The following is a 13,392-nucleotide window of genomic DNA, read 5'->3' on the forward strand; positions in this document are numbered from 1 at the left end:
GGAGGCAAGCCAATTTATTGGCCACACCTTCAGAACCTCATAAATAAGCCCACAAAATTTATTAGCTTTAACAGAATTGCAAACAGTTTGCACTGAAGTAAGTCCCACTTTATTCACTGGGACTAATCCCTGCACAGTGTGGGGGGTGGGCAGGGGGAGACATCAATATATCATAATGATCCTTCAAAAGACTTCCCAATGGAAGAGGAGACAGGCTGCCGTGTATGTATTTTGGCACTGCCTTCAAGGCTAATAAATTTTGTTACCAATAACTTACATGTTGAAACTGAATTTGCAGTTTTTGACTCTGCTCAGTCAATTCCAAAAATTCCCTCATTGTTTCATCCTTTTCTTTCCTTGCTTGTTGCAGATTAGCAGTGAGCTGTGTGATAATGTCATCTCTTTTTTTGATAGCAGCCTCAAATTCTTGTAACTAAAGGAGGTGAAATTGTAATATTAACATGGTTCGTATCAGCAGCAGCTATTCTGGAGAAACACTAAAAGATACATTCTGCTCCTGGTGTTTCCAGCCTAGCTTTCCAAGTACAATTGTGTAAAAGAATACATATTTATTCACTAGGAATATTGTTTCCCTAATTAACATTTTAAAAGGCAAATATCTGATTCTGTACCAATATTTGATGGTCCTTTAAAAGTTCTATTCTTAAAGAGGCTTAAACTGAACTCTCTCGTCCCCCATTCTAAAGCTTTTCCCCAGAGGAAGATTTTGGAACTACCGGTATCTGTTTAATAAAAACTGGACATCCATCAGAATTGCAGAAATAAAGCAGACCTTGTTGCAACCCTTTGCTCTGCCAGTTCCAATGGTCTCAGTGATGAAGGTAATGGCGACTGAACAGTAATGGATTTGGGAAAGGACTGGAACCTTCTGCAGGAGAGATCCAAAGCCTCTCTCCTCCTGTCAAACTTGATGGACCTTACACTTCAATGTAAGATCTAGAGTCAAACTGGTAAAAGGTTGTACAGTCTAAAGGAGCATCTAAGATAAGTAATTAGCACAGCAGTACACAGTGTTTTGAAAATCTAGATGTTTTTTCATTCATTAAAAACTATTCTTAGAAAAAAAATCTGCAAATGTGAAATCCTTTCAGAGATTTCCTATAACTCAAGATTGCAGAACCAAGCAAAAAGCTCACAACCTATCCAAATAATCTCCATGTACAATTGTACAATGCAAAGCACAAATGAATACTCACGCATACAATCTAAACAGCAAAGTATCAAAGGAAAAACAAGACAAGCTAACATGAAAAACTGACAATTTTGCCCAAGGTACAATACTAAGCTAAATTTATCTGGTCCAAAAGCAGCTTCAATTAAATGCAGGAAACAACTAGAGCTGTTCATTTATTAATTTTTATTTAATCAAATATTTATCCCACCTTTTGGTTCCAATGGGGCCAAGGGAGCACATACCATTTCCTTGATTTAAGGTATTTTTTAAAAACCAGATGCTTGGTAAGAATAAGAATTATCTGGCCTATCAGAACAAACTATGGCCAAGAACTGAAGAATCATGTGTCACCTCCCAAGTGCTTGAATACACTCCCCATTTCCTGGTTCCTCTTCCACTGCTCCTTGCTGCATCAGGTTATCTCTACACTTTCTGGAATAGTTTTTTGGATGGGATTATGGCGGATACAAAGGGAAAGGGGTTGCACAGAAAGCTTGGACTGTAAAGCACTCTCCCTAATATAAAGAAGCTCCTCACTCGGGAAACAAGTAGTGACTACTGCCACTGATAAAGACTTGTCACACTCAAAACACATTATGAAAACTATTTTTAGGAATGGAGTGGGTTTGCAAATAGACACAATATTTTTCTTCAACATATTTAGAACTTCCCCTCCAGATTTTGTTTGGTTTGCAGTTGGCACTGTCCTCTGTCAGCTGATGCACAGAAGCACCAGGCCAAAGGCCAAATAATAATTTATAATAATTTATTTTTTGTACACCGCCCATATGACTGGGTTGCCCCAGCCACTCTGTACATCTGCATCTATAAATCAGATGCACATGTGTACATTGCCCATTGACACACATGTAAATTATCTAAATGCATGGCGTGCATGCAAATTACCCAGCAGTGAATCTACATGGCTGGCTGAAATCTTGTTCCAGTACGGTTGCACAAAAATTCCATGACTGGGCAGATTGCTCAGCCATGCTGTTCCCATTGTCACCCCCATCTTTACCGTGGGCAGGGACAGATGAGAAACCACTGTGGACTATGGTCACATATACATATTACATACATAGAACCTTTAATAATATGGTGCAGAGACAATTTTAGCAGTCATTTTCCTTACTTAAGAACTAGGCAGGTGATTTCATTCTGTTTGTAGTACAACTCGGGTAACAAGGTTCTTCTTGTTTAATAGAAGGAACAAGTGCTATTTTGGCACTGTCCTTTTTAAAAATAAAAACACAGAAATAGGCTGCAAGGGGGGGGTGACCCCATGTCTTTTCAATAGAGGGTCAATGTTTCTACTGCTATAACTCACAGAGCCAAGAGCAAAACTCATGAACACAAAACCAAAAGAGATAGAAAGCGTTACGACATATGGTATTCTTTCATAAAGCAAAATGATAATGAACATGGACACCACTGACATTCTTCTCTCTCACATTCAATGCCTTTGAATTATGACAAGCAATACTGAAGGACTGTGTGTACGGCCACAAAGCATGCAGAAAGCAACGTAAGGTAATTATACCTGTTGCAATCCATCTGTACCATATGCTGCCCTCATTTCTTCTAGCTCTCTGTTTAGCTCTTCAATCTCTTGCTGTTTTCCAGCCAATTCATTCTCCATCATCTCCAGTCGTGCTATAGAATGCTGTATCCCAAGCTCAGAATAATTCTCTCCAAATCCAAATTCTTCTTCCTAAACCAATCCAAGTTCCTTAGCGTCTCAGCATTTTATAAAATTTGTTCAAGGTGAGGATACTTAAAACATTTCCTTCTCATCAGATAGCACTTTAGCACATTGCTATGGAAACCTGTTTTGTTAGTATAATTTGCTCCAGAAGAGCAGTAACAATACAGTACTGCTGTGACATCAGTTATAAACTGAATTTTGTCTTCTAAAGATTACTGAAGAAGCAATAGCATACATATATAAACTACATAAGGTAGTAAACTTTTAAGGCATGCAAGAAAATGAATTTCTGTTAGCAATCCTGATACATTCCCCAATGCAAAGCATCAAGTGTGTTTAGTATTGAGTGCCATGATTTAATTTTAAATACTATACCCTAATAAAGTCTGCAGGTACCTCTGTTCTTGTCAAAAAACTGCAACCATTTACCTGTATAAAAAGAATTTCTAGATGCATTATAAATTTAAATTGTAACTTACAATGCAACCCTGCACATATTTACTCACAATTAAGTCCCATGGAATTCAAAGGGGCTTATTCCTCAGCAAACATACACAGGATTACAGCCTCAGATTCTAGCTTTGCCTGATTACATTTTATTCCTCCCTCAAATTATGCAAATATAGCCAGTAAGTCCATAGCTTTTTGGACAGTAAGATATAACAAAGAACACTGCCGTTTTCCATGGCATGTTTTTCATACAAAAATCTGAACCGGTTCAGATAAACAGTTTGTATATTTATAGGGTTCCAAATCCACAGTGTTTTACATACCAATTTGCCATGTAGCACCTTTTTATTTTAAAAGATATGATATTAATATGCTGTCCAGAAGTAAGATGTGCATATCAGCAGAAAATAGATCAAGGTTTCTGTAATATACATACACCAAAAGACAGACTTTAAAAGCTGACAGAAGTGAGTTATCAATGTATTTTTGGTGTTTCAGTGGGAGTTAATTCTATGACTTATTGCCTTATGAGAATGAAGGGGCATGAAAGGGCCAAATATCTAAATTTTAAGTGACATGATTTTGAAAAGAATACTCTGCCATGATTTGCTCAAGATTTGCATAAAATATTGTATATAGGGGGGATCTTAGCACCCATAACATTACTGATATGAAGCACCTTCACTATATTCTTTTTGGCACCTGCTAAAACATTCTTATTTAGACAAACCTACGCAGATGTTTAGAAAGTTGATGAGAGTTTCAATTTGTTACAGTCTTTTGTTGTTTTAACTTTTTGCTGTAAAATTTTAAGTGATGATTTCATTGTTTTACCTTTTTAGTAAACCACTTTGAGTTTTTTTCTACAATCAAGCGGTGTATAAATGTTACAAATAAATAAAAGCTAAGTAAGTAAATAAATAAATAAGTAAGTAATTCACTCCCAGAAAGCCAGACTCTGGGCTGAGGAATAGAACATTATTAAAATATAGGAACCTGCAATCTAATGACTATGCTTATAGCACTGAACAGCAAAACACAGAAGTCATTAACATTACTGTTCAATAAAAAGAGCTGCAGAATTTGTCTGCTGAACTAGTCCGTTATTATTCCAGGTCATCTCGTTCCAACTTAAAACTCAACAATTTTCGCCACGGTGTAAAGGTACACAGAAAGCATGTGAATTATTAAGCGCTACTGAAAATAAACTGGTGGTTTGAATTAAACATTAAAGCATTAAACCTTTTGCAGCATGTGCAGATACCAATTCTAAAAAACCCTCCAAGGTACAATATATGAATGAATTCCCTATCAGGACAGAGCATACGACATTCCCCATCCTTTTCATCTCATATGTGAATTCTATCCTCTCATATTACCCTAGGTCCATCTTATATTATTAATTATTATTATTATTATTATTATTATTATTTTTTTTTATTGAATTTATATACCGCCCTATACCCGCAGGTCTCAGGGCGGTTGGGATCCAGACCAGTGCAAGTAGATGCTATGTTTCCATGAAGAAACTTGTCCCAATATTGAGGTTATCCAGAGTCGGCTACCATGCACTGAAAAGTGATGCCTCTGGGAGGCATTTTTGCCTCTTCCTCTTCTCAAGAGTTCAAGAAGCACTTTCCGCCTGTGTAGGAGGGTGCTTGAAACTTGTCCCATGTGCTAACTCTGGAATTGTTGCTCAGTGAAAGGAAAGAGGAGGTCTCCTAATAACTCTTAGCACCCTTAACAAACTATGGTTCCCAGGATTATTTGGGGCTGGGGAGCCATGAAAGCTTAAAGTGGTATAATGCTGCTTTAAATGTATAGTTCAGATGGGGCCTCTGGATACAAATGTCGTCCTAAACTCCAATGTGGGTACCTAGGATCCCATAGCCCTCCTAAACTATCACTACCTTTCCATGTGAAAGCCTGCTATGTAATTCTCAGCCTGCTATGTAATTCTCAGTGTGTGTCTAATAGATGCACAAAGAAAGTTAAAAGTTTAAGGCAAACGTGCTTGAAACATATTTCCTTTATCTAGGGTTGCCATGTTTCAAAAAGTGAAAATCCAACACAAAATTTGTTAAGCTTTTTTTTGGGGGGGGCGGGGAGCGAGAAAAGTTGTTTCGCTTTTATGGCAAAATCACAAAAAAATGATGTTTTCGAGCTATTTTTAAGGAAGGTGGCAAAAAAGACACTGCCAACATGGGTTGCCATACGTTTGGATTTTCCTGGAAACCCCCCCCCCCCCCATTTCCATCTGGATGCTTCCAACTACAGTATTCTGGATATGTCCAGGAAATTCCGGACGTATGGCAACCATATCATCCAGCATAAAAGATATATGATCAAGACTTAAAAGCAACAAAACAATTCAGCGTATGAAATATAGTACAGTCGTACCTTGGTTGATGAACGCCTTGCGAGTCAAACATTTTGGCTCCTAAACACTGCAAACCCGGAAGTGAGTATTCCGGTTTGTGAACGTTATTTGGAACCCAAATGTCTGGCTCAGCTTCCAATTTGCTGCAGGAGCTTCCTGCAGCCAATGAGAAGCCGCACCTTAGTTTCCAAAGATTTTGGAAGTCGAACGGACTTCAGGAATGGATTCCATTCAGCTTCCATGGTACGACTGTAACACCTTCTACCACAAGAGGTCAGTATCACATTTTTACTTTAAATTAAGTAAATAACTGGCCCCAAAATGTATCAATCTCCTAAAATTCTGAAAGCATACCACAGTTTTAAACAGCAACTAGTCCCATGTCAATACAGTAAAAGTCTTACTTGAAGCTGTAAATTCTCCAAATGATTCTCTCTAGGAAACTCACAAATGCTATTCCACTCTTGCTGGGTTATTTGGTCACAAGCATGGGCTCCAATAATTATTTTACATTTGTCATGACTCAAGTAATTAAGCAAAGGCTTAATGTTATTAAAAGTGGCGGACAGTTTTGCTAAAGGTGGTGCTTTAAGCAGATAATATTTTCCTTTTAAAAAATGTCAGCTGCTGTCATTCTAGATTCTCCCAGGTAGGATCCGCTAAAACCATATAGTAGTAATAATTTATCAGGGGGGTGGAATCACCTGTTTTGTTACAATGGCTATATGAACTCAGTACAAAAATGTATTCACTTTTGCGTTTTTCCATTGCAAAAACAAAACCGTTCAAGGTATGCAACTGTCAAACAGTGCAATTCTATACATGTCTACTCATAAATAAACCTCACCGAGTTCAGTAGGACTTAATCCAAGTTAAGTGGGCATAGAATTGCAGCCTAAATCAAACTTTATAAGTAGCCGATATTGGAAATACAGCTGGGGTTTTTTCTTTTTGTTAGCTTTGGGGTGGCTTGTGTTCTGGAGGCTTCCTGCAGACAGCCAACAAATGAACAGGAACGCTGTAACAATTCACTGGCTTAGGGCTAACAACACAAGGAAAATGGGAAGATAAACTTTTTTTTTAACCATTATCCTATTTTATAGTTCTAGAGGAGAGATGGGAAACCAGTAGTCTTCCAGATCTGGCTAGACTACAGCTTTCATAATCGACTATTGGTTAAGCAGGCTGGGACTGATGGAAGTTAAGTGTTCAGCAACAACTGCAAGGCCACAGGTTTTCCACCCCGGTTTATAGGATGGTAGCACATTCTGTAAACGAATACTAGTATAGGGGGAAAGATTTAGTATAATGTGAAATCCTGCAAACTCTATTAACACATGCACAGGCATGGGTTTTCTTAAATCTCTGCCATTTACAAAAAATATTCAGGTTCTGGGAATTGTAAAAACATAAATATATAGTCTTCAAGCACACCTTGTATTGGAGATAGATCTGGGAATAGAGGAAGCAGATCTAGGGAGCTGGGATGAAGTTGCTATTACTAAGATTATAAACTTTGGAACAAGTATCCTCTGCAAACCTTAGCTGTAAAACTACACGTGTTTGAACTACACATTTGTGTTCACCATCAAATTGCAATAATTACTAGGAGTTTTCTACTCCTGCTAAGTGTTCTGTGACAGTATATGGATTTTTTACTCCACTTGATTTAGTTGTTTGGGAGCAATCTTCCATAGTCTGGACTTGCCTAGGGCTTCTTCCAAGCAATGGCGTACTGGCACCAAGCCAGTACAGGCGCTAGACTACTGCCACAACAGAGACAAAATAAAGCCTCTTTGACAATGGGACAGCCACTGCTATTCTCTGCTGGTGCTTGCCACAGACAGACACACAGCCTGTATATTTCTCACTTAATATGTACGGTATGTACATGAAACAAGACAGAAGTAATAGCTGTTAAGTGAAAATGGTTCATTTGCTAGTCATAGCTAAATATATTTAACTTAAATAAATCAGAAGCTCATTATACATAAAAAACCTAAGATATGTACAAAACTAGAAGCATCATTGCAGCTGTAACACTACATCGTGGTTAGCAAGAGATGATGGGAGGAAATGTGCAAGCCCACAACCCATTCTAATCTCTTAAGTATAGTTATAGAGATCAGAAACATTACGTTTCTCTGTATGCACTGAACACAGACAGACTTTTCCATGGGCAACTGAAGAGAGTTGCTGACCAAGTTTGCAAATAAATATTGGCACTATAGTCTTGCTCATGCTGAGTGTTTCCTTCATAGACATTTTCTCACCAAAAAACCTTCCTGTTAATAATTTTAGCTTACTCACCTTGGCATTTAATCTGCTATAGAAAGGAAATAATGATATATCCAGAACACTAAAAAGTATAATGAAATAACAGGTTGCAACAGTAACTGACAAGCTGTGATACAAACATTTCCCTTTCAAATTTCAGCATGGTTCTAATTTCTTATTTTTACATACCCACCATACCTGCACAACATAGAACTTAAAAAGCACAACCATTACATTTCATTTATAAATATTTTACATGACTCACTTTCTCTCAGCAAACATTAATGTATCATTTACAACATTTAAAAAGTACAAAATGTTACTAAATATTTTACTGTTGTCTTTAAACAGAAAAACAGTCAAGTATGAAAACCCACTGCAGCACATGAAGCATTAATTTTGCTCTTACCTCAGAGCTATAATCATCCGCTGTAGTGGAAATCTCACTTTCCAGCTAAAAGAAGATAAAAAAATAAAAGGACAAAAATAAACACACCCATTTCAAACAACCGAATGCTTTTATTTATATGATTCCAAAAGGTATTTCAAATGGAGTGAAAAGCATAACAAACACCACTGCCTCTCAAGAGAAATTCCCCCCCAGCCATAGGCACCAAATCTTTATCCTTCCCTTTCACTCTGCAGTACTCAAAACACATGAGAGGAACTGCAACAGCCATTACTTCAAGAGGCATAAACAAGCAACATTTATTATTGCTAAGAGCACCTAGAATTAACAATGTTCTGTACAAAAATTAAGGTCCTTTACAGTAGGGATACCAAATCTGAAGACAACTGGGTACACAGACCTTTGTTGCTCTCTGAGGAAAATATGTTGCATAGGCTCTAATTAAATGGTGATTATAGCAATTAGTTGTTTTGTTCCACTGATTCTTCCAAATCCACACACCATTTGGAACTGGCACATGTGTATGTGTGTGTCTACACACACACACACACACACACACACCCCTACACATCCCCACAAAGTCAGTCACCAGTTCCTAAATTGTTGTGGTCAAGCTCTCCCAGTCCAGGAATGGTCACAGCTGTCATGCCAGGAGAAGCTGGTAGAAGGTGCTTCTAGCCACTGAGGCTATCTGGGCCTCCAATAACAAAGCTGAATCCAAAACACCTCCAAAACTCTATCTGCTCCTGCTACTTCAAAGGAAATGGATCCCTGTCCAGAATAAGCAATTGACAAATTTCTTACACACGGGTACCATTCACGACACCTCCATCTTGCCAGGATTCAGTCTCAATTTACGTTCCCTCATCCACCCCACCACTGTGACCCAGGGCCTCCATGGCTTCTCCTGATTCAGATGTGATAGAGAAACAGAGATGAGTGTCATCTATGTATTGATGGTACTTTGCTCCCCAACTCCTAATGACCATTCCCAACGGTATAGTCATTGGGAATGAATGTGCTCTGTGGCATGCCACATCATAACTTCTAGGCAGTTGAAAAGAACTCTCCCAATGCTACTTCCTCGACTCACAGTCCCTTAGGTGCCCCCAGTTCCCGGTCCATGGAGCCAGTCCAGGAGAATGGCATGGCTATCGGTACTGAAAGCTGTAGAGAGCACAAGAAGTAGGAGCAAGGTCACATCCCCATCCTTCTTTCTGCAAAGGGCCACCGTTTTAGGGCAACCATCAGGGTGACCATGGGTCATCTGAGTCCTATGGCAAGGCCTGAACCCAGATTGGAAATGGATCTAAATAATCTGTGACACCCAAGAATGCTTGTAGCTAGCTGCCCCACCACAATTCTCTTCACTACCTTCTCCAAAAGGGGGATATTTGCAGTTATCCCAATGAAAGGCACCCAGGATCAATTTCTTGAGGAGTGGTCACACTACCAACTCTTCCAAGGCAGCAGGGAACATCCCATCATGCAATGAAGCATTGCCCATGCTCTGGACCCAGCCAGTCAAGCCCCTCTCTGCTAGGCAGCCACAAGGAACAGGTCCTTGTCCAACTCCAGTGGCTCCTCCCATGCATTAAAACTGCAAAAAGAACCAATTGCTGTGCAAAGTGTCCTTATTCTCTTTGATGATCAGCTCTGTTTGGTTACTGAAATTAACACTGGCACCACAGCTTCCCTCTGCTGCCATTTATTTTTATGCTGCATTTGTATTGTTCTCAGATTTTATTTTATTTTAATTTTGGCTGTGACGAAACCCATCTTAGAAACGACAAAAAGTAAATTATGGTAAGTGAGCAGGAGTCATAAGGGGTAAGGGCCTTCTCGGTAGTGGCGCCCTCCCTGTGGAACGCCCTCCCACCAGATGTCAAAGAGAACAACTACCAGACTCTTAGAAGACATCTGAAGGCAGCCCTGTTTAGGAAAGCTTTTAATGTTTGATGTATCACAGTATTTTAATATTCTTTTGGAAGCCGCCCAGAGTGGCTGGGGAAACCCAGCCAGATGGGCAGGGTATAAATAATAAATTATTATTATTATTATTATTATTATTATTATGAGCAGAAGCTAGTCTTAAAGCCTCAGAAGAAGTTTCATTCCACTCACTCAGTAAGACTATTACAGAGACAACTGCAAATGCATAGCCTGGTGGAAAGAGTGAAATAATTTTGAGAAAACAGAAAATAGATACACCACACAACCTAGAAAGTTATGAAAATGTCTCCCTGGCTACAAGGAATGCTGGCAAGCTAGGAATTTGAAGAAAACTCTTCAAGAAAGTTCTCAGCAATGTTGGCTGTAAGACAGTCAGAAAATAAGTGAGCAAAAAGGCACTTACCCCATCTCTTGGGGGCATGTATACAGTATTTTCTCTACATGAGAGTGCCAGCTCCCTAAGCAAAACGTTATAACTTTCTGAGGACATTCTGTACAAGCATAGAACCTAATTGCAAGACTGCACAGAGAACCACGTTATTGGTTTCAAATGTTCTAAAAAAATAAAATAGGTCAACTTTGAGGCATAATGCTTGGCTACAACTGGCTATTTGCTCTGCCAAGAAATATAACTGAACATTAAAACCCTAGCCAAACAGATCAAATCAGATTTATTCCATTAGATAAACACAGAGATTGAGATCCAAATAACTGTGTGCCCAAGTGTGCTAACTCAAAAGGAAACTCCTTTCTAGAAATGAGGCAAGTAACAACTGGATATTTAAAAGAAGAAAACAATATAGCCCCTTTTTGTGTCCTCTTGATGTGAGCTTTACAGAATACTGTGCAAAAAAGTGATAGGGTGAAAGAACAGGCAAATCCCAAAGACTGCCTTGCAAATCTTCATTTTACAGATTTACTAAAACCAAACCAACTTTTTGCATATCATTTTTCATTTTAAAAAAATGTTCACTTTGTCCTACCTCTGTAGCCTTATGGTGAGAACCATTACTCAGAGATGTAAAAATGTAAAAGTATATTTTGAAAGGATATTATCATGCAGTCATCTAATACATGCATGTACTGTACATATAAGGTGCCAGTCCACTACATTACTCAGGGAAATCTGAGGCTTTCTTCCCATTCTGTTTTACTGTGGTGTAAATAAAACACATACTGCATGGGCCTGATATATCAGTGCTTTTCATTACTTCTGTTCTTTTGTCTTTTTCCTACTCCTTGAGTTCCATGAAGCAAACCAAACTTCCCTGTTCAAGTAAAGAGAGTTAGAAGTTCCACTGGTTATCATCATTATTTCTGTCTGGCACCTAAAGATATGTAACAAAAGCACCAGGCAAGCCTCCCTGGGAAGAAGCCTCCCTGAGTGGGGAGCCACCACAGAAAAGGCCTGTTCTTGTGTTCCCACCCTCCAGACCTCTCATGGAGGCACACAAAGGGCCTCAGATGACGACTGCAGGGTCTGTTGGTTCATATGGGGAGATTGAACATGCCCAAACTCTTGGTACAGTCGGTATTTGAATCCCAATCACTGAGTTGTCTGCTTATTTGGTTGGATGAGACAGTCCAAAAGAACACAAGCTGTGCTACATTATTCCTTTCTTTTAAGAGACCTAGTTTCACATCCATTCGCAAACCCAAACATCAGCCCAGAACATCCTTTGCATGTCTCTCAATTTCCCAGACTGTGACATTGGAATTTGCTTCATCTCAAAAAGATTATACAGAAGAGCTCTTTGAGGTCAACTCATATCACTGTACTGATAGATGAGAACACTGATAATACTCTCAAACACTTTCCTGAAGAGGTACTAAATTTCCCTATATATAGCATCTCAAAGGATGTTAAGTGAATGATTACAATATTTGACAGTAGAGACAAGTTCTAAAGTGAAAATCAGAAAATAAAAATGAATGAGTACAAATTACACTTTATAGTAGCAACACTTCTTGAAGAATTAGCACAAGCATTCTTAGCTTGCACAATTATCTTGAAGTAATAATCTGAATGACCATATTTGAAATATTCTAAAACTCATAATTCATGTGATATAAGTGGCAGTCTGCTCCAGGAATTCTATCATTAGACCGAGCAAAGCATAGATGAAAATTAATAGATGTGTTACCTGACTGGCAACCTAGACAGCAGCAGATCTTCACATAGTGCCTATGCTTCATGAGAATTGGAAATTTCATATTCAAACTTACATTAATGAGAATCTGCATATCTCAATGTCATCATCCTCAAAGACTACTATGAAAAACCTGAATATGAGGACAACATGATGGAGCGTGATCATCTAAAGTTTATATTTAGTTATATTCCTGGTAACTAGTTACTTGGCTGACTGCTTGACTTTCCACGTATATAGACAGCCTTCTTTGCCTCTTACACAAGTACATTGGTGGAGGAGTTTTTGCATACACCTTCATGATCTATAGAGGCCTTGTGAGAGATATTTTATACAGCAAGCAGACTGCCTGCCTACCAGCATCATTTCAAATGAATAACAGTGCATACCCTGGAATTGCCCAGGACAAAACAGGGCATCCAATTTCTTCACGTGAGAGCACGGTGACCATCTTGGGTGTCATGATCTCGCGTGACTTTGTACTAGTATCTCACCCTGAAAAAAGTATGTCTTTTGGGCTAGATAATCTCACATGGGAAGACACAAGTCCCAGTTTTGGGACTCAGGATGTTGGAGGATATGACCATGAAACACTACAAATGGAACCCCAAATACCAAACTAGTCTATGATCAATTATTCTTTTGCATAGGTCATGGAATAATCTTCAAACAGTTACATGCTTTTATGCGCTAATGTTATTTTCCATCTAATAAAATGCTGATTATTTATCAGCACTTCATAAACCATTCAGTTTCCCTCCCTTACAAATTAGATTAGAAATTTATTTATAGTTGTAAGTACGGAAAAATATTAGTTTTACAAATAGTGCTTAGTTCTTTAAATGTGCATGGGAAACTACATTAATGAAC

The 13,392-nt window shown here is 38.6% G+C and overlaps 1 protein-coding gene and 1 long non-coding RNA gene across 40 annotated transcripts in view; one reads left to right on the forward strand and one right to left on the reverse strand.

Moving 5' to 3' along the window:
• Positions 1-13,392, reverse strand: part of AKAP9 (A-kinase anchoring protein 9) — a 103,769-nt gene that overhangs the window by 73,361 nt on the left and 17,016 nt on the right. For 21 of the 39 annotated variants that reach the window (XM_083405594.1, XM_083405585.1, XM_083405592.1 and 18 more), the window contains exons 3-6: positions 8,420-8,464; positions 3,279-3,332; positions 2,739-2,909; positions 278-433 (exon numbers count right to left, since the gene is read on the reverse strand). In XM_083405594.1, the coding sequence (XP_083261720.1) occupies positions 278-433; positions 2,739-2,909; positions 3,279-3,332; positions 8,420-8,464 (426 nt within the window). The remainder of the gene's footprint in view (positions 1-277; positions 434-2,738; positions 2,910-3,278; positions 3,333-8,419; positions 8,465-13,392) is intronic. The other 18 variants (XM_083405572.1, XM_083405601.1, XM_083405597.1 and 15 more) reach the window with 5 other exon arrangements.
• Positions 403-10,766, forward strand: LOC310660688. The gene is made up of 2 exons (XR_014503604.1): positions 403-10,249; positions 10,499-10,766. It is a non-coding gene; the product is annotated as an uncharacterized lncRNA (long non-coding RNA).

The sequence above is a fragment of the Podarcis tiliguerta genome (assembly GCF_965153285.1).
Source record: "Podarcis tiliguerta genome assembly, chromosome: 12".
Lineage (NCBI taxonomy): Eukaryota > Metazoa > Chordata > Lepidosauria > Squamata > Lacertidae > Podarcis > Podarcis tiliguerta.